We start from the raw sequence: 26,414 nt of genomic DNA, 5'->3' as shown, positions 1-26,414 counted from the left end.
CACCAACAGCTTCGATTTGATATCCATATTGTACAAACACATTCTAGGCTCCACGTTTTGGTCTTTACCTCGAGACCCTAGTCACGGAGCGGCATGAAAAATACTCTGTACTAAAGCATTCACCAACAGCTTCCATTTGATACCCATATTGTACATACACATCCGAAGGTTACCCGGGTCCACGTTTTGACCTATATCTCGAGCCCTATCCACCAATAGGCATCCAAACTATACGTAAACCATCTTCAATACCTACTTAACAATGTGTGTAAGTTTGGTTTAATTCGGTGCAAAGACATGGCCGGTTAGCGAACACACACAAAAAGTTGACTTTATTTTATATATAAGAGGGTTTGGCGTCTGGGGACAAGGAAGACCAGTCCAATACTGCGACGTCATTTGCTCAGTCTATTCCCTTTTCAGCAAAAACTGATTGTGCTTAGCGTAGTTAGAAAGAATGGTCCCGCTTAAAAAGTTGGACAATCATTTTATCTGCTTTTTTGTCGTCACTCGCTTCAAGCCGCGCTCGGGAAAAGTCATCACTGCTGATTCCATATCACAACAAACTTTTTTGATTTTGGATCACTTTTGCAGCCGCGGCGTAAGATAATTTCGGCCCCAACTTTTTCGCAGGTGTGCCGATTGTCCAGTGACAGATAAATACAGCTACGAGTTTGGAAATTGAATGGCGAGGAGTCCAAAGGACTTTCTAAATTCTTCGTATATCGTATTGGGACCAAAGGGTTTTCGAAGGAGCTCCATCTTTTCTGCGCTTTATGAGAAATAATTTGTGCTGTTCCCCTTTAACAATTGTCAGGGGAATACCGATGACCGGGTAGGAGGTCTCTGAGGCCAATTCAGTCCCCTTCCTGACAAACTCATCAGCAATTACAGAAGTTCACTAATTTCGTTCTGCGCCATGGCGTCGTCAAAACCTTAATCGCGGCTTGACTATCGGAGAAGATGTTAATATCACCTCACTCCCGCGTTCCCTAAGCATTTTGCATGCCTGCAGGATTGCAAAGACTTCCGCTTGAAAAATACTAGCGGGGCTCGGCAGTTTAAAGGAGATAGATAAATTGTCTGATTTAGAGAAAAACCCTGCTCCGACTCCCGGTCCCATCTTGGAACCGTCATTTAGGCCAGAGGTGCCCCTCGATCCAATCCTGCCTATTTGGAAATATTGCTCTAGCACGACCCTCAATCTCCAGTTTGCGGGAGGAGAGATCTGTTTGAAGTTCGGAGAAATACGGTGTTAACTGCCGGAAAATGCTGCCATGTCCCTTGAAAGATTTCCTCCAGAGGCCAACCGTTAATCTGATTGCACTTTGCGCTGCGATGGACATGATGGAAAAGTCGATGAGAAGTTAGTGCAAAAGGGCATTCAGGGCAGCACTGGGGCAAGTTTTACATGCTCCAGTGATGCCAATGCATGCAGTCCTTTGCACTCTCCCCCTTTTAATGTTATTATGGCCCTTCTGAAGAGCTTCGCACCAAACTAGGCATCCATATGTTAAAATTGGCAAAACCACTGAGTTGTACGTCCACAGCACGACCTGTGACTTGAGTCCCCATTTTTTACCGAACATAGATTTGCAGGAGTATAGGAATATACTGGCCTTCTTTACCCGATTTTCAATGTGTAGCTTCCAATAGAATTTGGAGTCAAGTATCACTCCAAGATACCTAACTTTCGATGAGAGCGGGAGAACGTGGATGTTTAATTTAGGAAGTCGAAAGGGTGGAGTTTTACATTTTTTGATAAATAGAGCCAGCTCTGTTTTGTCAGAGTTGACTCGGAGGTCATAAGTGGCAGCCCAGTGATTGATTACAGCCAGTGACCTTTCCAGAATCTCAGCCATGACTGAGGGAAACGGTCCCGATACCATCAGGACTAAGTCATCGGCGTATGCTACTAACTTAACCCCACCCTTATTTAGCACTACCAGCAACTAGCCAAAGTAGGGGCGAAAGGACACCACCTTCTTCGTGTACTTCTCACTCATTTTTGTTTGATTGCGTTTACGGAAAAGTTTCGAACGAAATATATCTTGAAGTTATAAGAAAAACCCCTGTTCTTTTCTTCTTACACAGACTACATCAGTGTTTTTATATGAGCATTGATGCGAAAAGTACAGTATTGCGATTAACAGCGCTAATTTCAGGCGTGGCTGTCCATGCGGCGCTCCGAATATAATTATTTAGCAGTTCCATGGTCTACACATATTTTTGATTTCAATACTAATTTCAATATCAGCGAATTGTCTTTAACACCAAACCTTTATTTGGCAAGAACCGCATGCCAAACAAAAAAATTGTTTGGATTTTTGAACTCAGTAACCGACTTTACATAGTAATAGTTGCTCAGGATCGTAAGTCTTTTTTGTCTGTGTTATCAGGAGCTAGCTATAAAGTCACACATTTTAAGCCGTCAAGTAATTATGAACACAGTCTAATTTCGTTTGATACGTTAAGCGGCTAATATGGACTGGTAAAGCGCAGAATTTTTTCCCAAAAAAAAAAACCAAAAAATCTAGTTCCAAACAAACAAACTTTCGTCCATTTGCCTTTAACTTATTTTTAGTTTTGTGTGCACATGACGCTTCCCACTATAATCTATAAATAATGGCAATAACTTTTAATAAAACTGTAAGCGATAAATCTGTGAACAATTTAATGGTTATACGTTTGCCTTCTACTAAGGTGCAATGTTCGTTTTTTATCTACATACGATATGAATTTTTAGACTATAACTAATGGATATTTATAACTTTCTGTAATATTTACGAGTATTAGTACACGAATCTATGTTTTATTTCTGTTACTAGACTTACTTCTAAGCAATACACGATTTTTTTTTATCATAAAAAAATAAATTTGAAATGTCCACAGTATAACTGTATCAATAAATAGAAGCGCATTTAGGCACGTAACTGTATTTGTGAGGAAGTGATAGTTTATGTGTGTGTCTGCCCATACACAATAAATTCATTATTTATAGGTTTTTTTCATGCTCGACAGATGTAACTAAATATAAACTATTCAAAGCGTAAATAAACTAAACCAAAAGGTCTAATAATAAAATTGAAGGTTGTAATCTAGGCTCTAAAAGCAAGAATTTCTTATTTTACCTTGAATTTTCGTTATTTGAACTTTTTTCAAGTATGTATACCCCCCGTCAACAGCATATCAATCAATAACTTAACCCTTTTAGTGCCAGGCGAAAAAGAGGTGCCTATGCTCATAAAAACCAAGCAAGAAACAATATTTATATGATTCAAAAGCAATATATTAAGGACTAAATAGAAAATAAAACAATGACACTAGTTTTTCTATATTCGTGGAGAATTATATATATAAATAACAAATATATAAGTCTAAGTATTAGTCAAGTGGGGAAAGTCACTGATTTCCATTCACTTGGAAGTGGCCAGAACGATTATTCTGCATGCGTTTCAAGTAGTCCACAACTTCTTGGCATCACCCAAGTATCCTCTACATAACTCCAGAATATCTGTTTTAGAACGAGCTAATGTGTGAAGGCGAAGCATCCTAAGATATCTGGTTGTGCGCTAGGTTTGAGACCCACCACGTTACAATCTCCCCCAATGAAAAACTACGAAAAGCCTTAGATGAGAACTGTTTTTTTTTTTTTGTGAGGACAACTAGCAAGTGCAGCACTCAGACATTAATTAAGTCCATTATACTGCACTTGGATTCCCTTTTAATTTTCTTTAAATCTACCCGATCTCCGAAGAAATCTGAGTAGATCTTGTGGTGTTAAGGAGCCAAGGTGGTCGCTTCTTTACACATCAGTGCCAAAGACCTCAAGCGAAGGTGGGGCAGACGCACAGGAAGTGATCCGCCGTCTCATCCTCCTCTTCACAAGCTGGACAGAGTACACTGTCTGAGATGCCCACCCTTTCCATGTGCTTCGCCCACAGAAACTGGCCCGTCATCAGTCCAACCAGCCGTCTGCACTCTCTTCTGCGTAATGACAGGAGGGTTCGCGACAGTCGATCGGACATGACAGGTAACATCAGTTTAGTCCATCTGCAGCCTTTCTCAGCCTACCAAGCTCACTTGTGGGTTATAGTAACCCATTTGCTAACCGTAGCTTTGATGGCCGCAGAAGGGAGTGGAAAAACGGGCTCTGGGCCAAAGAAGTTGGCCTCAGAGCTGATCCTAGCTAAGGAGTCAGAGGTCTCGTATCCCATAATACCCACGTGTCCCGGGACCCATGTAAGCATCAGGCTATTATGTCTACCTACATAGCTCAGCCTAGATTTACAGGACTCGACTACCCCAGATGTGGTTGGAGGGCTGTCTAAGGCCATAAGCGCAGCTTGGCTGTCGTTGCAGACACATATATGTAGATCTGCCTGTCCATCGGTTTTCCACAACAAAGTTCATCGCTTCTTGAACTGTCTACACCTCCGCTTGAAACATATATGCATGCATTCCAAGAGCAAAGTGCAGTTTTGTGCTACTGGATTCCACGTAGACCCCAGAGCTGGAGCCGTGCTCGGTCTTGGAGCCACCCGTGAAAATGCGAAAACAGTGTTTGGCGGGTTCATTTTCAAGGTTTGACCACAACTGAGCCTCTGGCAGCACTTACTCTGATGACGACTGCTGCAAACGAATTAAGGACTATAATTTGAGGACATGCTTCTTCCCGGCTAGTTGATGTCCTCATAAGAGCAAAGACTGATATCACTGCCATTCAAGAATTGCAATGGACGGAGCAAGGAAAGAAAAACATTGGACCTCCTCATTCGTTCACGGCAGCTGCAATGTAAAGTAGCACAAAATCGGTATTGGATTATAGTGGGACAGAGAAGTCGTCGCCTAGTGCTCTTCTTCACTGCGCTGGGCAAGCGTCTCGCAATAATCCGCATCAAAGAGAGATTTTTCTACATCTCACTCATTTTGCGTTGGAAGAGAAGGACGATACGACCAAAGCGCTGACCCGCCACAACATATAAGCTGCGCTTGGTGACTTCAATCTCAGGCTGCACAACGAAACATCCGGTAACGGACAGAGGCTGATCAACATCGCCGGGACTCGAAACATGGTAGTCCGCATGTAAAAACTGCGCTTGGTGACTTCAATGCCAGCCTTCTACATATCGCGTATAAGATCCTAACGAGGTTATTATGTGAAAGGGTGAAGCCCATCATCAACCAATTGCAACCAAAGTTGCTTATATGCCGCGATGTCTGAATTTGGTATCGCCACAAAACTAATGCGTTCCTTAATACAGCAGGCACTGTCAGAATTTAGAAGATCCTCTCTGGGCCGTTTGTTACCAAACGAGGCTTCAGACGGGGTGATTCTCTGTCGTGTGAATTTTTTAACCTGATGTTGCAAAAGATCATGTGAGCTACAAAACTTAATCGGCCAGGCACAAGAGCGTACAATTATTGGTATGTGCCGATGATATTGACATCAGCGGCTTTAACAACTGCGCTGTTAGTTCTGCCTTTTCCAAACTGGATAAAGAAACAAAGCGAACGGGTCTGATGGTGAATGAGGACAAAATGAAGTACCTCCTGTCATCAAACCAACAGTCGGTTTGAAGTCCAACAAGCACTACTTTGGAATAAGTAGGCAATTGAGTACTAAAGTACTCTCTCTACGAACACTCTGCAAGGCTCTCATCATGTCCGTCCTAACGTATGGCGCAGGCGATGGAACAATTCGCTGTATTATAAATTTTTTCGGAGATAGAGTTTCTTCGCAATGCGAATAGTAAAGCGCTATAAGGCGCGGCATGCAGCGTTAATAAAATCATTGCCCATATTATAAATAAACGAATCCACGAAGCTTACTCGACATCAATATTTCGTGAAGAACAAGCGGGCTTCAGGCCACGCCGATCATGTGTTGACCACGTAACCAGCCTTCGGGTAATAGTGGAGCAAAGCGTGGAATATCGGTCACCGCTTTATTTAATATTTATCGACTTTGCTAAGGCATTCGATACTCTTCGTCACGACGCTATTTGGGCCGCGCTCCGATGTAAAGGCATTCCCGAAAGAATGATTAATCTCATTATAAACTTATATACGGACGCACGCTGCCGAATGCTACATGAAGGACAGCTAAGCGAGCCAATAATTGTTAAAGCTGGAGTAAAACAAGGTTGCCCGCTCTCTCCAACTCTCTTTAACATTTTCCTTGACGCCATTTTAGGTCAGGCTCTTGCTAATCAGAGAGGCATCACATGGGGTCTTCGTGGATCCTTAAACGACCTCGATTACGCCGACGATATTTGCATCCTTGCGCACAACTACGACGACATGGCACGAAAACTCAAATCGATATCGACACTGGCATCGAAAGTGGGACTCAACATCAATGTCTCTAAAACCAAGGCCATGCGCATAAATGCAAACAACACGCGCCCATTCCTACTAAACTCAACACCTTTAGAGGAAGTTCAAAGTTTCTGCTACCTAGGATGCATTATCTCAACCTCTGGCGGCTGTGCGGAAGACATCGAAAACAGAATAAATAAGTCGCTGCAAGCATTCGGTCAATTGAAAAACATCTGGAGCTCCTCATTCTTGTCGCGTGGCACCAAACTAAAAATATTTAATTCCAACGTCATACCCGTTTTACTATACGGATGTGAAACATGGAATGCTGCGCCACGGCTAATACAACGCATGCAATCTTTTACAAATCGATGCCTTAGGCGTATACTAAAGATAAGGTGGCCAGAAACTATATCCAACGACAGACTGTGGGAGCTGACGAACCATACGCTCATCAAAACAAATATTCTGAAAAGAAAGTGAAACTGGATCGGCCATACGCTCAGAAAACCCGCACAAGATATCACGAGGCAAGCCATTGAATGGAACCCACAGGGATCACGCAGAAGGGGACGCCCAGCGCATACTTGGAGAAGACAGCTAGAGAAGGAGATAACATTAAGTGAAATGAACTGGAATGAAATTAAAAGAATGTCATTGGACAGGGACAGATTTAAGAGTTTTGTTGTAGCCCTATGCTTCACTATGGAGTAAAAGGAATAAATATATATAAGGCGCGGCCAATATATCGGCGTCCGGCATTAAAAGGGTTAAGAGTAACGTGCATTTTAATGGCAGCTGTAGCCAATTACTAAAAAACGTTGAAAGCTATTTTGATATTCTAGTGACACACCTACAAACTTGGCTAAATAAATTTGTATATGCATTCATTAAATTCTGGCCGCCGTAGCCGAATGGGCTGGTGCGTGATGACCATTCGGAATTTACAGAGAGGTCGTTGGTTCGAATCTCGGTGAAAGCAAAATTAATAAAAACATTTTTCTAATAGCGGTCGCCCCTCGGCAGGCAATGGCAAACCTCCGAGTGCATTTCTGCCATGAAAAAGCTCCTCATAAAAATATTTGCCGTTCTGAGTCGGCTTGAAACTGTAGGTCCCTCCATTTGTGGAATAACATCAAGACTCACACCACAAATAGGAGGAGGAGCTCGGCCAAACACCTAACAAAAGTGTACGCGCCAATTATTTATTTATTCATTAAATTCTGCTCTGCGCGGCACTTTATATTTTCCCACGATGCCAAGCATTTAATTTTAGTTCAGCTTGTGTGATATACTTCGGTGGATTCTATATATAAACAAAAGCAAAACAAAAAAATATGAACTGTCAGCACACGGATAAAGTTGATGATAGATCGTAAAGCGTGGACTGGTAGAGGCAGTCTCTCAGTCAGCTGCTCGCTCAACTACTCACAACACTCCGTCATCGAGGCTGTCAAGCACTCAACAAATCAGTTGGTGGTTTATGAAAAACACATGTCAGCTACAGAAACCATAACAAATAATTTGGCATTTTCTGCTTGCTTATTTTTGTTGTTGTTGTTATTATTATTAAAGCGCGCAGAATGTTTTTCATATAAGTACATATCCATGGATCTGTGCGCAAGGGATGATAATCGGATTTCGAACTTTTTAAGTACCGAAAATTTCGGGATAAGTTCATATGAGTTTTGGCATAATTTACAACAGCAGACATGTTTTGGAAAAAATTAAGACAATATTCCGATAATTATCAATTAATAATCCCCCTCCTAATTTTCCATACGAGCCGCAGAACTTAATCGCTCAGGCACAATTTTTTATAAGAGCGTACAATTGCTGGCGTATGCCGATGATATTGACATCATCGGCCTTAACAACCGCGCTGTTAGTTCTGCCTTCTCCAAACTGGATAAAGAGGCAAAGCGAATGGGTTTGGTGGTGAACGAGGACAAAACGAAGTACCTCCTGTCTTCAAACAAACAGTCGGCGCACTCGCGTATCGGCACCCACGTCACTGTTGACAGTTATAATTTTGAGGTTGTAAAAGACTTCGTGTATTTAGGAACCAGCATTAACACCGATAACAATGTCAGCCTTGAAATCCAACGTAGAATCTCTCTTGCCAACAAGTGCTACTTTGGACTAAGTAGGCAACTGAGCAGTAAAGTCCTCTCTCGACGAACAAAACTAACACTCTACAAGACTCTTATCATGCCCGTCCTGACGTATGGCGCAGAAGCTTGGACGATGACAACATCCGATGAAGCGACGCTTGGAGTGTTCGAGAGAAAGATTCTGCGTAAGATTTTTGGACCTTTGCACGTTGGCAACGGCGAATATCGCAGACGATGGAACGATGAGCTGTATGAGCTTTACGACGACATAGGCATAGCGCAGCGAATAAAGATCCAGCGGCTTCGTTGGCTGGGTCATGTCGTCCGAATGGATATAAACGCTCCGGCTTTGAAAGTATTCGATGCGGTGCCAGCTGGTGGTAGCAGAGGAAGAGGAAGGCCTCCTCTGCGTTGGAAAGATCAGGTGGAGAAGGACTTGGCTTCACTTGGTGTGTCCAATTGGCGCCGGTTAGCACGAGAAAGAAACGACTGGCGCGCTTTGTTAATCTCGGCCAAAATCGCGTAAGCGGTTATCGCGCCAATTAAGAAGAAGAAGAATTTTCCATACAAGTCATTGAGGTATAAGGCGAAACGCATTGGAGGCAATAGAGAACCTTGTTTACCTCCTGGTGTTGTTTCTAATTGTTCAGATTTATTATTGCCTGACCAAATGATTGAGTTAGATTTCTAATATAATTTCACAATGAGATTAATAAATTTTTTCGACATTCTCATTGCGTGTAATGTGTAAATTAGCAGCTTCCTAGGTATCTTGTCCAAAGGCGGCTTTAAAGTCGATAAAAAACGCATACACCTTTTTTCTCAGTAAATTTTAAGTGAGCTATTGACGCCAGACTGTACATTAGGCCGGGTCGATTTGTGGGGCAAAAAAATCGCCCATTGCTCTGTGAAAATCATATTCTTGGGATCAAAATAAGAAACTTTGCCGAAGGAACCACACCTCTAAAACGAATTCTGATGTCCCACAATTTGGGTCGAACTTTTAGTGTCTTTTGTGGGGAGGGAAAAAAATCCCCCATTGCTCTGTGAAAATCATATTCTAGGGATCAAACTAAGAAACTTTGCCGAAGGAACCATACCTCTAAAACGAATTCTGATGTCCCCCAATTTAGGTCGAACTTTTTAGCTTCTTTTCTCATGTAAAGGCCAAAAATGGTGATATTTTGAAATGATTGTATGAGGAACCCCCCAGGGAAGTTCCAAGGGGTGTGCCACTGGCATGGGTGGATCGGCCGTCCAAAGTTAGTGGTGGTCGATCATACATTTGGACTCGATTGGAGCACTCTAAATGGGTCAAAGTGGGATTTTTCGTTCGACCCAAATTGGGGGACATCAGAATTCGTTTTAGAGGTATGGTTCCTTCGGCAAAGTTTCTTATTTTGATCACTAGAATACGATTTTCACAGAGCAATGAGCGATTTTTAAATCGACCTGCCCTACTGTAGATAGTGTCTACTTTGAGTAATTCTTTCTAAATCCGGCTTGAAATTCTTTAAGAATTCCATTTCCTTCTAACCAGCCAACTAAACATGTATTTAAAACATAGCTACACAATTCAAAAAGGAGATTCCTCTATACTCCCTTACTTCTTTATTGTCTTCTATTTCAAAAAATGGGTAACAGTCATTTTGTTATAAAACTCACATTTATACTAGCCGTGGTACTACTCTATGTAAAACTTGCTCCAGTCCTGCCCTGAATGTCGTTTTGCACTTATTTCCCATAGACTTTTACGTTATTTCCATCGCCGCACAAAGTTGGCCTCTGGAGGCAATCTCTCAAGGGACATGGTAGCATTTTCGGGCAGTTAACACCGTATTTCTCCGAACTTCGAACAGATCTCTCCTCCCACAAACTGGAGTTTGGGGGTCGTGCTAGGGCAATCTTTCCAAATAGACAGGATTGGATCGGGGGGAAATCCGCACCGAAGCTTGCACCTCTGTTTCCACTTTAAAGTCCGGTAAAGAGTTCGGCATCCCCCTGACAGTTGTTAAAGAAGACAGCACAAATTAATTCTCAATTTCCGAACTCATAACTGTGTTTACCGGTCACTGGACGATCGGCACACCCGCGAAAAAGCTACTCTGGCTGAAGATATGAAGGTGTTGGAGGTCTCATAATGGTATCAATAATATTTAGTGATACTTAGGAGTGCCACACTGGCACTTACTGGCACCTACCTACACCCCGTGTTATATGTTCTATCATAAAATGGTGCTAACTGCTCTAGAAAATCATTACCTACATATTTAAAGAATCCGTATGAGGTTCTATCAAATCCTGGTGTCTTGTTCGGTTTTGTTTGATTTAGCATGGCTATGTCTTCCTCTGTGGTAATTCGTCTATCTAAACTATCAACTTCCAACTTGTCGTGGGTATTCAGTTTAAGAGCTCTTTGAAGTAATCTTTGAATTTATTTCCATCTATAGTTGTCGAATTGAATAATTGGCTTCCACTTGCCCACCAGCTTTTGGAGTCTTCTACCTCAGTTAATTGGATCGCTAGATCAACGTAGTATTTCTTTCTACTTTATTCGCGAATAGCCTTGAACTGCTTTTTTGCTGCTATCTAATTGTCCTTGTCTATGGCATTACGCGTCTTATTATATGTTTGTAAGGCTTTATACGATTTTTTGTGAAATTTTTTACATCGATTTTCGTACAATTTTTCTGTTTTGCTGGATTGCTTGTTTGTACCTGATCCAGCGATCATTCCGCCTGATATAATATTTATAATATCCTTGACATCTAACTTTTGCTTCGCCGTTTTCATTTAATTTAATTTTCTGTCTATGTTCTTTGTATACCTTGCCCTAATCGAGTTTTTCCATATAAATTTAAAATCAACTCCGAACGTCAAGTTTCCTTTTTCATCCCCTTAAAAAACTAAATTAAATTTTTCTGCAAAACTCCATGAATCCGTTTCCATTAACAGCGCAATCCTTTGATTTTCTAGTCTCCAAATGACATTCTGACTAACTCGTCGATATACTCGTATTGCTATTCCTGTCATATTCCTATATTCATGTCTCGCACTATTATTTTGTTATTCCACTCGTTATCTATGCAGAGCTTCTCAATTCTACTAAAATCATTAGACTCATCAAGTTAATAGCTCTGAGTTAGTAGCCATGAAAGCCGCTGCATTATGGCTCAGAGGCGCTCCCGTTGTAGCACAACTGATCACTATCTTCTCTGCCAGTCAAGCAGCTTAAAATCTCTACAGTGCAATAATCTTTCTTCCAAAATAGCCATTGAATGCAGATCTATTCCAAATGAACTGGCTAAACGGCGCACCACGAACGTTTTCTGAGTCCCTGTTCAAGAAAACCTTCCTAGAAATGGCAAGGCGTAAGAGCTGGCAATGAAGGGATCTGATCTTAAATTAGTCAAATCTACCCAGCATGTGGGCATCCCATTATCCGCAAGCAAACTTTGAATTAGGCCAGTCTATATCGCGCAGGGCAACAGTTTATGGACCACGGAACCCATTTGTGAGATAATTAGATAAGAATAGCCTAGAGCGTGTGATCACAGAACTAAATCCTCATAAATCTGGACTAGTCTTTCGTTAGTGCAGTGGTTGGCAACGTCAATAACTTTGACCAAGAATCTCGATCATTTGCAGACATCCTCTAGTTTTTCTGTCAAAAGGTATTGGTGTTGTCATTAATTGCGTCAATCGATGTTTTCCTTAGCTGGTCACTTTTATAACGCATATCTAGCTTACAGATATTTTTTGCAATTTCGTTTGGGTCTCTCTCAGAACATATCCAGCCCACTTAAGATGCTGAAGCTTGATGTAGTCGACGATTTGGAAGACGGGATTGAATTCAATTATCCCGAAATCACTGAATTATCAACACTTCACTAATAATGGCATTCTATAATTTACAAGTACGCAAAAGTACGCATGTGGCTACCCTCAAGCATACATACATGTTGCTTATACGCCATGCGTGCCGGTCCATCTGCCAACTTATCAGCTCAGCTGGCGGTCTATCCGACTGTTTGCCTGTTCGCCTGTATGACTACTTGCCGCTGCTACTTGTCGGTCTATTTGCGAGTAAGTCTATTTGTAGGGATCAACTCTGAGTGGTCGTGTGGAATTTGCACAGCTGACGTACCCAGGCAACGTTGCGTTGAAGAGATTAAAATTAAATGCATGTTTTCCGCCACCGAAAGACGAAAAATAAGCGTATGTCATTTAAAGAGAGCATTCAATAGCCAATTGATAATGAAGATGGAATGTTAATAAATACGGAAAATAGGAGCGGCACTGTCAGCTATTTGCCCTTACTGAACCCATCAACTACGGGTACTATTTTAAGCTCTTTTCGTAAACATAAATTTTATGAATGTGTAAAAATGTATAAATATGCATTTTATATTTCTTTGTATTAACTTTGATTTCTTTCGTAGCCTCTACCAGGTGCGCTGCGGCCTGCGCGTCTCACCACGACTTCCCGTCCAAGTGGAAACCAGCATACCAGATACACCGCAAAACAACGCACATGCATCGGAAAATCACACACAAACGCAGACAGTCACCAACGGTGGTAACGGCGGCGAAAGCAGTGGCGGTGATGGTGGTGATGGGGATGTGCTGCAAGAGCAGCGCGAGCAGCAGGATGCGATGCCAAGTATGCTACAGAACGGCGGAAGCTTATTGTCAGGATCTGCATGCATAATCAACGGTTGTGGTGCATCGCGCGTTTTTCAGATTCTCTACAGGAATGAGGAAGTGACGTTACGTGATGTCATTCACTTTCGCACACATTTGCTGGGTGAGTTATAACTAAAGGTATATTACATAAGTGAATGAAGGGGTTAAAATGGATGCTCGTACTATGAAAAGAATTATAGTCGCTCTTTTTTGGAGCTATCGGCAGTAGAAACCATTGAATTCGAAGAAAAAATTTAATTTTTTTATCATGGCGTTAGAAACGAAACAATAGCGAAATTTTAGATCTAAGAGCTCCGTTAAACTAATCATAATTAATTCATTCCCATAGAACTGACCTAAGTTAACTGAGAAGTGAAGTGAAAATAATCTACAAATTTCTTATAAAGACTATAAGGCGAAAGTATAAATAAGCATCTGAGCTGAAAAGCATCTGAACTCTTAAGCGAGAAATTTAGTTCAATTGAAATTCAGATTGTTTAGCTAAAAAAATGTATTTCAACTTGTCTTGCAAATATTGTACGTGATACAAATACTATGAGGCGCACTTATCTATCGGCACCCTGGCTGTTATGATTTCGAGGTTGTAAGAGACTTCGTTTATCAAGGAACCAGCATTAACACCGATAATAATGTCAGCCTTGAAATCTAACGGAGCGTATCTCTTGCTCATCATGTCCGTCCTATAGTTTGGCGCAGAAGCTTAAACGATGAAAATATTCGATGAAGCGTTCTTTGGAGTGTTTAAGAGAGAGAGAGTCTGCAGAAGATTTTTGGATCTTTGCATGTTGACGATGGGGAGTATCGTTGGCGATGGAACAATAAGCTGTTTGAGCTTTACGATGGCATAGGCATTCTACAGCGAATAAAGATCTAGCAGCTTCGTTGGCTGCGACATGTCATCCGAATGGATACAAACGCTCCGGCTCTAAAAGTATTTTATCCGGTACCAGCTGGTGGCAGTAGGAGGCCTCCTCTGCGTTTGAAAGATCAGGCGGCGAAGCACTGGATGCGATCAACTGGCACCGGTTAGCACGAGTAAGAAACGACTGGTACGCTTTATTAATATCGGCCAAATTCGCTCAAGTGGTTATCGTGCCAATCAGAAAGAAGAAAAATGCCTCATGAGGTTCCATACCGGAATCCGACATTGAGTATGGCCACAAATCTGTACACTAGTGGTGGTAAAGGTTTCTGTACAGTCAAGTCTAAATTTTCCTAGCCTTGTGAACTGGTACGGAGACTTGCTAAAATACATATTACTTTCCAGCGGCTGCGAAGTCTATCCATATTTTAACACTTCATTCAATTATCTACAAGGTGGCGCAAAATTTTTCATCGAATTTTGTTTTTGAAAAACTTTTTTACTGAATAAAAAAAATTATTTTGAGTAATGGAAATCTTTAAGCTCGGAGGAGAGCTTTACGCGCTTCATTGCTTACCTATTTGTCTGCAGCTGTCTTGTTCACAAGTGTCACATATGATTGACGTGCGACACCCTTTGCAAAAATTACAAATCTTCATATAGGATGATTAAATTTGACCACCTACTTAGGGACCTTTTCAACTCGAAGCCATTCCAGTTTCGCAGCCTTTCCTACATCCTACATAGGCACTCGTGCACTACATAGACGAAATATACGCTAAAAATATGTCACTATAGTATATCAACAGTTTTGGGTCTGACGTCACTATTCTAATTGTTTTCCGACTTTACCTCGACGGCCCAGTATATGGGACGGTTATAAATGAGTGAAATTTAGTTTAAGCTACCTCTCGCTCTGGTGTGTTATATAATATATTATGGGCATACAGCCAGAAGGCCCAGAAATTATTATTAAGTGGGGGAGCCTGCTTTAGAGGCTTCAAAAAATCGATTTTTTTGTCGTGATAACGTCTTATAATTCGATGTAGCCGGCTGCACGCACCAAAAAATCCGTCGTTATCTTGCTCAATCGTCGTTACCTTGCTTGAACTGCAAGCGAGAACGCGGAACGAACTACAAAGAGCACAATCGGCCCCGCGTTCGGCAACGATCGACATCTGGCGCTCTCCTACTTGAGTGAGCATACATAAATATCTATGTATATGCGCATAAATTCACATATTTGTATTTGCATATGTCTTCTTCCTGTGTGCTTGGTAATGAACCATTTCTCTGTTGAGAATAGGACAATGAGAGGAAAAGTAGGAAATATGAAAGGGAGTGTTTCGAGTGTAATGTGTCTTGAAAAAGTCAAATCGATGCCTCTTAGTGTTGTTGACTTATTAACGTCTGATGCACAATCGAAATTGAACATATCTTTCATGAATTTGATAAATGTTTCGTCATTTTTCACGTTTGTTTAAATGTAACTTGACCTTTTCCATTGCAATTCCATTTACCTTTTTCTCTATATCCATACAAAATATCTATCAAACAAATAAAATTAAAATTTTGTTTTGAAAATTGCAACCATTACATCAGTATTTTCTTATGACGTTGTCACGTTAAACTATCGTCAGTAAACCGACTTTACAGGCAACCTCTTTTTTTTTGCATAAATGTCTTCCCAAACTATCCAAGAATGTGTCCTCAAAATTTCAGAAGCAAATTCGAAATATTTTCGGAGTTACAGAAGAAATTGTGAGCACGCGTCGAGCAGGTATACGTGCGGCCGGATCGCTCGAAATGCGATTTCTCGGTTTTTTATTTTTACGATTTTTCCTAATTGGCGGGAAAGATAGGGAAAAAGTTAAACGTCCTATTGAAACTAGATAACATTGATTGTATTCGGAACTAAATTCTCTTCTAGTTGAACCTAAAAAATCTTAAGAAAGTTATGATTAACCCACTTTTTAAACGATCTAAAGTGAATTTGTTTTTCCAAAAAAATATTTTTTTTTTTTTAATTAGCGAAAAATTGTTGAATTTCTCACTTTTTGTTTAATTTTCTTGGTTTAACTAGAAGCTATACTTTACTAAAATAAACATTTTTTTGGGTTTTTGGTTGATGAATGAAAAATGAAAATTGCGACCTGCATCTTTCCCGCCGCTCGACACATGCACACTCGAGGCGCCTCGGCAAAATGCTTGTACCAGGCATAATGTGACATATATTTTAATGAAAAAATTTGAGAAGACTGTTGAAATATATAAGAATAAAACCTGAAAGTTTCGTTTCAATCGAATATTTCTTTCCTTCCCAAAAAAATCCACGAAAAAATCGATTTTTCGAAGCCTCTAAAGCAGGCTCCCCCCTTAAGTAAGGTGTTTTTGCATGAAGTTAACCTGAACCAAACTAACAAAATCCGAGTAATGCCTTTAATGTAAATTCTTGCAACCTTAAATTAATACTTTAGGCATTATGAGTTTTATTTTGTTTATTAATTTTCGTTGAGTTTAAACAAAATGTTGTCCCTGGATGAACTCCGAGCAGCACGGATAATTACGTATCCATATATAAGTGTGCGTGTGTGTAGATACGCGTTTTTGTATTTGACTGAATTAAATCTATGCCAGCAGCACGGCATGTGCTGGCACAACATTCGATTCTTTCTTCACTGCCGTTCCGCCGTGGCATGCCGACGCTAGACAGCAATTCGCAGTGCGTGCCAACTGCCGCATTATTGAAATTACTGCGACTGCCATCCGGCTTCGACAGCACTGCAGACTGCAGACTGCAGTATAATGCAATGAGGCCTACGCGCGGCTTGCGTTGACTTCAAGTAACATTAGAAATGGAAAAAGAAAATAAATGTCACCAAAATCTAGCAAAAATAGTTTTAATGAGAAAAATGCTTTTCTCGGCATCAAAAGAAACTAATTTTAATTTAAGTTGCAGAACAAAAGTGCTCAGACCAAAAGTACGTGCATATGAAGAAAGTAGTTTTCGAGTAAAGATTGTTTTGATAACGAAGAAAGGCATTCAATTTAAATTTCAATTATTTTTATTTTTAATTGAGTGCATCAATTTCAATTACACGTATTACTTTCAATTTAAAATCAATTTCCATTTACAAACTTCAACATCTGGAGTCTTGTATGCGCATTCTAAAATTGTAAAATTCAAAAATTAAACAATAATATTTTTACTATCTGACAAATAGCTATGAAAACTGCCACACTTTGCTGTCGTATAATGAAAATTTGGCAGAAGTGCTTCCAGTCATAATCGTATTTCTTACACTCATAGACTTACAATATCTTGACAGCCAAGTTTAAATAGTACTTTGTTTAAGAATCTTATGCCGCAATAAAATGTGAATGTTTGCTTCCTCTGTATTATTTTTATAGGGCAATAAATACGTGCATATGTATTCACATTAGGGTGTTTCATCTAACAATTTTGCGATTTTTCTACCAGGATTATAAAATTACCCCTATAAAAAAATACCAAAAAATTCTAATATGTCAGCGACAATAACACTAAGTTGGGGTATTTCCCCTTTTATGGTACATTGACTTAATACAGTAATAGTAAGGCCAATCCTAACATATGGTATACTACTAGGATGGCCATATAAGAAATATATCAAAAATACTATGAATCATGCACAAAGAATGGTCAGTCTTGGCCTCTCCGGAGCCCCGTAGAACTACCCCTACAGAGGCACTAAAAATTCTGCTCAACCTGTTACCTATACAGCAATTCGGCAAGTAAATAACTGACAACTCAGCTCTCAGAATAAGATAAATCGATCTACTCAGGGGGAACCGTAGAGAGCACTAGTCAATTTTCACGCTTCCTGGTGCAATAGACTTCTAAAAGACCAAGGACATTAGGTTAGGTTAGATTAGAAATTCATAGTCATGAAAGAAGTAACTATGTACCGCAACAAAAACTATAATATATGTACGAGGGGTGCCTTTTATATGTCGGGATTTGGCAACCCTGGTGTTGCAATATGGCAACTGACAGCTGTATCGCAAAGTTTGACATTTTTTGGATTTTACGTACTCAGAACGTTTTGAAATACCAGCGCTATTTATGTTGTTTTCAGTAACTTAAAAGATTCATCTCGGTCCAAAAATGGAATTAAATCGTGAACATTTTCGTGCGATTATTTTTTACAACTTTCGATTTGGATTAACTCAGCAACATTGCATGGATGAACTTAATTCATTTTTTGGCGATGAAGCTCCATCAAGGACCAGTGTTTATCGATGGTATGGTGAATTCAATCGTGGTCGTAGTTCACTCCAAGACGAATTTCGTGATGGTCGTCCAAACTCAGTTGTTGTTCCGAAAACCATTGATGCTGTTCGCGAACTGATATTGCAAGATCGTCATGTGATCTATCGTGAGATTGAGACAATTTTAGGCATTAGTGGGACCATCATACATTCAATATCGCATAAACATTTTACTGTCAAAAAAATTTGTTCGCGTTGGGTCGCACACAATTTGTCAATCGCTCATAAAAAGGCTCGTGTCGATTGGTCGAAGGAAATGCTAAAAAAATACGATCGCGGGGCTTCGAAACACGTCTATGACATCGTGACAGGTGATGAATCATGGATTTACGCGTATGAGCCCGAAAGTAAACAGCAGTCGACTGTATGGGTATTTCAAGATGAGCCAAATCCAACAAAAGTTGTTCGCGCACGAAGCACTTCCAAGCAAATGGTCGCCTGTTTTTTCGGAAAAACTGGATATATCGCAACCGTACCACTAGAACAACGCAGAACAGTAAATTCTGAGTGGTACACAACCATTTGTGTGAGCACCAAAAACATCGAATTAATGGGTCATTCGCCGTATAGTCCTGACTTGGCACCGAATGACTTCTTTTTATTGCCGTACGTAAAAAATAAACTGAGAGGTGAACGTCAAAGAAGCGGTTGCGGCATTCAGAATGCATGTTTTGGAGGTACTTCATTCAGAGTGGCAAAAGTGCTTCGACAATTGGTTCAAACGCATGCAAAAGTGTATAGATCTTCATGGAGAATATTTTGAAAAACAATAAAGTGATTCTCGATGATTAAAATTTAGTTTTGTTCTCTAATCCCGAAATATAAAAGGCACCCCTCGTATATCCTCTCGACCGGCCGGATTTGTACCACTGGAAAACACGTGTACGCGATAGAGCAGAGTCCCCATAGGTTATCTGCAACATTTTTAAGGCGTCTGAAGCCGAAATTTTGTTGGAATAACAAAATTTCAAACAAATTCTTTGTTCAACTTGAATTTCCATCGTTAAATTCGAAGAACACACTCGAGCTTGACTTGTTTACAGTAGCACAGAAAACAAACTATGTGACATATCACGCTGAAATATGCCATGTAAGCTTATAACAGTCCTACCAAAAAACAAAAAAATTATTTTTGCCATATGTCATCCGCGGACCGTTTTATTGATACCGTCTCGTTCATATTTGAGCAGAAGGTATTATCCACAAATGAAGTCTTCATTTAGTCAGACAGTCAAGGTGCTATAAAAGCGCTAGAGTCAAAAACGCACTCGTCAAAAAAGTCATAGAATGTTTTAAACTTTTAAATGACGTATCTCAATACCTAAAAGTAAACCTTATCTGGGTGCCAGGCCACAGGAATATAGCAGAAAACTGCAAAGCATTGAACTTGCTAGAAGAAGTAAAACTCTTGGCATCTAATTGGATAAAACGTCGATACCGAAATGATAGGGATGCCATCAACATGGCAAAATAATTTGCCAAAACCTGACTACATGCGAACTACCCAAAATCGAGTTTTTCATAAATAAAATTAGTTTTCTTCCAATAAATCACCTCAAATGATAGGAGAGCTTAAGCTCAAAAACTCTGTATAAAAAAGTTTAAAGCCCAATAAGATTTTTTAGGTACTTTCAAAGAGAAACAGCTCACTTCAATTCTAAAATTTGTCCGAAATGTTTTGACGAGGATCTTAGATTAAAATATAGATGCGTATATATGTGCCTAATAAAGCTGATGGAAAAACCGTACCGATTTTTTGTTTCTTTTTTTGTACAGACTCGTAGAGTATGCATGCACGCTATTGTGCACGCATTCGTTTTTATCTACCAGCAAACGGATAGAGGTCGGAATAAATTCGAAATTTCATTTGTTAACCAAGTGCTACTAAACGAAATTTTTAAAGGCCTTGATTTGATATGAAGCATATTTTTTATAACCAAATACTCGAAAATGGTGCCTTTCTATGTATGTATGTGTGTATAAATGTAAACATGAGAACAAACTTTTTTTGATTATAGGAAATATGAAACAGAAATACTACAAATTGCTTTGCATATTTGCATCTCACCTTTTACAATAAGTAAATACGAGTAAACATTTATTCAATACAGCAAATACAATACTTGGTTTATTTCACACTCCGTCGACGAATTCTCCGACAATTTCACCAGCACTTTCATTGCTTTCACATCTAGCAATGGGTGCGTACACAAATATATATGGATGTGTATACATATGTGGATACATATAAATGTACACTGAAGTGAGAAGCCTTAAATATGTTTATGGGATTTTGCTGGCTTCGAATTTATCGGAATTTAAATAATATTTCAAAATGTATAGATGAGAACAGCTGATTTTAGGTGCAACAAGCGAAGTAGAAGTTAGAAAATATTTATTTACTGTACAATAGTCAAGTCTCAATATTGGTTGGGGAATAAGTTCGTAGCGTTTTTACCGAATACTTTTATTTAAACAAAAAACAATAATTATATCAATAAGGTGTATAAGCTTAAATCCGCTGTTTTTTAGTAAAAAAAAACCCTTTTTTTATAGAAAGCAAAAAAATAATTTATTCAAAGTATTTGCCCTCGCTAGCTATACATTTTTCCTATCTCTCGGGCAATTTGTGTATACCACGCCAAAAGAATTCTTCATCTTTCGAGGCGAACCACTCGTCAAGCCATTTCCGGACGTCTTCGTACGAATCGAAGTGCTGTTCGGCGAGCGCGTGACCCATCGATGAAAACAGATGATAGTCCGAAGGGGCCAGGTCTGGTGAATAAGCGGGATGAGGTAGCACCTCCCAATTGATTGTCTCCAAGTAGTTTTGGACCATTCTTGACGTGTGCGGTGGGGCGTTGTCGTGGGGGAAAATCAGCTTCTCATGTCTTTGTTCATAACGAGGCCTTTTTTCACGCAAAGCACGGCGCAATTTGATGAGTTGTTGGTGGTAGCGATGAGAATTAACAATTTCACCAGGTTTCAGCAGCTCATAGTAAACGACACCCTGCTGATCCCACCAAACGCACAGCATCGTCTTGCGTCCAAAGCGATTAGGTCTTGATGAAGAAGTTGATGGTTGGCCGGGATCGACCCATGATTTTTTTCGTTTAGGATTCTCATAGTATATCCACTTTTCATCGCTAGTCACCACAAGATGCAGAAACGACTTTCTTTTATGCCTAGCCAGCAAGATTTCGCATGTGTTTTGGCGTCGCTCCATCTGTCTATCGTTCAATTCATGGGGTACCCATTTTCCGACTTTTTGGACCTTTCCCATGGCACGTAAACGCATGGAAATGGCTGGTTGAGTGACACCTAACTGCTCGGCAAGCATTTTTTGCGATTGGGTATCGTCCTCATCCAAAAGAGCCTGCAATTCATGGTCCTCAACTTTTCTGGGCCGATTTTCACGCTTCTTGTCACTCAAGTCAAAATGGCCGTCTTTGAACCGACGAAACCAGTCTCTGCAAGTTGTTTCCGATAATGCACTGTCACCATAGGCCTCCACAAGCATTCAATGCGATTCGGCAGCCGATTTCTTCAAATTAAAGCAAAAAAGTAGAGCTTCCCGCATATGCTCTTTTTTTGGCACAAAATTAGACATGATTACGCAAGGAAAAAAGTGTGTTGCTGTATGAAATCACTGATGATGTGCAGTGATTGATGTAAACAGGTGTCGAACCCATGCAAAAAGAAATATGGCATTTCTATGGTAACTTGATATGCTCACTAACGCCATCTACGAGCAATCAGCGGATTTAAGCTTATACACCTGGTATATATCACCCGTTGCTTTTTACAACTTCTTCCCACCTCTCGGCCAATTTGTTAATGCCGTTCCACCAAAAATCGCCTAGTCAAGTGTCAAAGAAGTTGTTGAGCTAGTTTTTAGGGACCTCTTTGTTATCGAAGGCAACGCGCTTCATATGGTTTGGCAGGGAGCGGAAGAGATGGTAATCGATTGGTGCAAGGTCCGGAGAATACGGCGGAAGCGGAAGAACCTCCCATTCGAGCCCGGCTCCCATTCGGCTTTGTCGACTGGTGCAACATGGGGCCTGGAGTTGTCATGAAGGAGTATGGTTTGACCTTGTCGATCAGGTCATTTCAGTCGAATAGTTTCATTCACGTGGTGTAGCTGGGCAATCCTTGAGCTCCCTGTTGACCGTGGCATACTTTTCGAGCATTTCCCAATGCACCAAGCCCTCCCAGTCCCACCAAACACATAGCATGATCTTCTTTGGATGAAGATCCGGCTTGACTATCGGCTTTGGCGTATCTCCAGGAGCCGACCAATCCTCTCTTTGCTTCATATTGATGTTAGGCACCATTTCTCATCTAGCGTTATGACCTCGTGTTGCTCGATGGCAGGCGAGATGCTGAGAAGCAATTTTAAGGAGACTTTCCTTATTTTTTCGTTGAGCTCCTGAGGCACCCGGGCTCCCAATTTTTCAGTAAATCCCATTGAATGAAAGTGACTGCGAATCGTTTTATGATCGCAGTTCATTTTTTCTACCAATTCAAGGCTGGTTTGGTGACCGTTCTCCTTCAGAAGTGATTTGAGACGTTATTCATCGAATTCAGAAGGCCGTACGCGACCTCGATGAAAATCAAGGGAGAGCAAGTGTCGAAAATGTTGATTTTTGCCTACTGGGTATTCCATTTCTAAGTGTAGAAACTAATAGAAAATTAAATAACTCAAAAATATAATAAACACAGTTTTGTAGAGCAGAAAAAGTTCTATCGGCTGAATACTTACACTTCGCCAAACAGCAAACAAATCGTTGTAAAATAAAAGAAAGTATAAAAACGCTATGAACTTATTCCCCAACCATAGAAGTGCCTAGGCAGCTCTTTGGGCAGTGTAAGCTTTATATTGACGGAAGTATTGGGTTTCAGAAAGTTTTGTACGGGGCACCCCATTCACTAACAACGGAATAAAAACACATTCGAATGCGACTTTCTCAGCAACATTTAGAGCATTTTCGAAAGGATAAAAGGGATTTAGTGCGTCGATTTATCACTAAAAATGAGTCTTGGGTCTATCACCATGATTCTAAAGCATGAGGCCAAAGAGTGGTGTGAACCTGGTACTTCGGCTCCGAAATGAGTTCGTGTCCAGAAATCGTTCAAAAAGGTGTTAACATCACTTTTTGGGATGCGAAAGGAATTTTGTGTGTGGGGAAGAATAAATGTGCAAACTAGGAGAAGAATAAATTGTGAATATTCTTGTAGCCTTTTAGAGTATCTGAAAAAAAAAAAAAAATTGTGAAAAAAGGCCCAGTTTTCAAAACGAAAAAATTATTCTTCATCAAGATAATGCACCGTATCACAAGAGCATTTTGACAATGGATAAAACCCATAAGTTAAAGTTCGAATTCCGCAGTCACCGCGGGCCCAAGTGACTTCCATCCTAAAAAAATGAATGCAGGGAAAGCGTTTTTTATAAAATTATGAGGGCAGAACAGCTAGGGAAGCGTATTTTGTAGCCCTTTCAGATCCTCACTTCAGTGATGGAATTCATAAATTGGCATCTTGTTGGAACAACTGTATTGATGTTCATGGAGCCTATACTAGATAATAAAGTGTATTTCAAACCATAAAATTGTGTTTTCCTTATCGCACCGCAAAACTTATTGACCAACCTAGTATGAGTATTGCGCTAAAACAAAGAATGAATACTAGTAAGAAATATATTATTATAGAAAAATGTTTGAATGCACACACATCCACACGCTTATGCATTCAACAGCACTCCAAAGCCGCAGAAGCAGATGTGAATATGAAAAATACTTACAACTCTTTTAGCGAAGTAGTTAATTTGTCGTAAATGCTTCAATGTTGAATGAATGAAAGTTGTACTTGAATTACGAGTGCATATTTTTTCTAAAAGGAAGCATTAAATGAATTCACATACACACTAAAATAAGTACTCATCCGGTATCCGAGCGGATAACAAGTACTCCGAACAGAAGAGTGGTTTTTATTGTTGTTGTTGTCTGCGAGTACAATAGTTGCATAAAATTTCTAGTAACTGCGGTTGCCAGAAGAATGCGCCCCACAGTGTACGAGTACTTATTCATAGGCATACATATTTACTTGCTTCGCATACTAGCAGTTGAAGTAGAAAATACTCCAGCTTGCGACCAGCAAGCAGACCGAATGACAGGCAGACACTTTTCATGCAAGTGGCATTTTTCACTTTTTATCTGCCATTTTATCTTTGAGCTTTGACAAGCGTTCACAATTACATACCATCGTACATATCATATGCACTACGTATACAAAAACAAATACTGTATGTTGGAATATGCTAATGTACGAGTATAGAAGAGACAAGAAATTTGATACCACTGGGTTATATTTTGCATTATTTCTTTGTGTAAGTCCATACATTTATTCGTGCAAACGTACCCAAGTACTCAAATAACAAATTTATGCACCAGATTTTCTATATTAAATACATACATACATACATACTTTATATGATGTACGCAGCTTTATTTAGCTCACCATGAATGCGCAGCTAAGTGGACCCATGTCGTTGCTTTGTTGACGTTGCCAAGCAAATATAATACTGCTTTTCCCTGAGGTGAATGAAATGAAATGAAAAGCAATGAAATGACAACTTAAGTCGCCTACAATATTTGCTTCAATTTACAGAAAAGGAAAATCTTTACGTTGTACTTATCACAAGAAAAAAAAAAGAACTGAAGGAGTATTTGCCAAAATCAATGCAAGAATTTCGTACGGATTTAGAGATTAGTACCTTTGGTAAAAGGTGATCGATATGTCTGAAGGACATGAATGCGGATTCTTTGCGTAAGCGTATGAAATAAAAAAATTACATTTATCTAGAGCACAAAATTATATTCTATGAAAACTCAGTTCGTGGTAATATTTAAGACATAAAAAAAAATTAGTTCCTACTTGTAATGAAAAATTGTGGTGGGCAATATTAGTTATTTTAGCTACACATTTAGATTCGCACATCTTTCTTCAGACAGATATTGCATGCCGAAGTGACCTCTTTCACAAATAGCGATTGAAGCCTTAAGGTATCTAGCAGAGATGTGAAATAATTCATTGAAGAAACGTTTTTAACTCCAGCCTGTCAATCACTTTTTTGAACAAAGGCAGTGACTAGTTCTTCTTGCTATTCATGGCTGATAAGTCATTTTGCAGTCATAGGTAAATAGCGATAATTCTAAGCAGTTGTTTTTGTAGCAGCATAAAGATTTACCATGCATATAGGTGGAATACTGCTGGATTGGCAGTCCTTGGCTGTACATAAATATCGGTAGTTCCGATAACGTAGAACCGATTGTCGTGGGAAGGCGGAAAGTACTCATTTGGTCCACTTGCCCAGAATATATACGATTTAGTTAATAAAGAATGAGAAGATTTAACACTTATATTATAACTCAAGTGCAAAATAGCATTTCAATTGAAAAAGTCGTATTAGTTTCAAAAACTAGCAAATATACTCGTAGCCGTAACTGTCGTACAATCCAAACAAAAGAATATGAAGAATAAAAGCGTTTAAGGGGTTATATACCTTGTGAGCCCGAAAGCAAATATTTATAAAAAGTGAACCGTTCAGATTCCCGAGGTTGTAACTTCGAATAATTAAAAAAAAGTTTATGCACATCGGCCAACTAGTTTTTGATAACTAATGATCACCGATCAAAAAACACGACTTCGAGATAATCGCGTCTAAAGTTTTGCGTGCACTTCATTTAAGGATAAGGTCGCACGCTTCCACGGTCTGTAACTATCGTTCTAGTGCTCCGATCTTTGATTTTTTGAATTTACATTTTTAAGATGATGTACTTTTAGAATATGTCATAAAAAAAATTTCGATTTTTTAGTCCAACACAAGGTATATAGCCCCTTCAGTCCGGCGCTTGGAATGCTGTTATTGTCGCTATTTCTGTCCCTGACATTAAATTGCGGTTTTTCAAACCCTTTTAGCAACAGTAACAACACAAACCGAAGATGAAGTCAAAAAAATGTGGTGAAGTATGGAAAGATAACCAATGCCTCAACTCGTGTTATGCCTCCAACACTTCAAAAAACATTCTTGATCTCTGAGA

At 39.8% G+C, this 26,414-nt stretch overlaps 1 protein-coding gene across 3 annotated transcripts in view; it reads left to right on the top strand.

Moving 5' to 3' along the window:
• The window catches only part of LOC129243005 (protein FAM135B), a 105,502-nt gene that overhangs the window by 59,212 nt on the left and 19,876 nt on the right, over positions 1-26,414 (top strand). For all 3 annotated transcript variants that reach the window (XM_054880012.1, XM_054880013.1, XM_054880011.1), the window contains exon 3: positions 12,878-13,242. In XM_054880012.1, the coding sequence (XP_054735987.1) occupies positions 12,878-13,242 (365 nt within the window). The remainder of the gene's footprint in view (positions 1-12,877; positions 13,243-26,414) is intronic.

This window comes from Anastrepha obliqua, chromosome 3, assembly GCF_027943255.1.
Source record: "Anastrepha obliqua isolate idAnaObli1 chromosome 3, idAnaObli1_1.0, whole genome shotgun sequence".
Taxonomy (NCBI): Eukaryota; Metazoa; Arthropoda; class Insecta; order Diptera; family Tephritidae; genus Anastrepha; species Anastrepha obliqua.
Note: the sequence above shows the minus strand (reverse complement) of the source record. Positions and strands in the feature narration are given on the sequence as shown.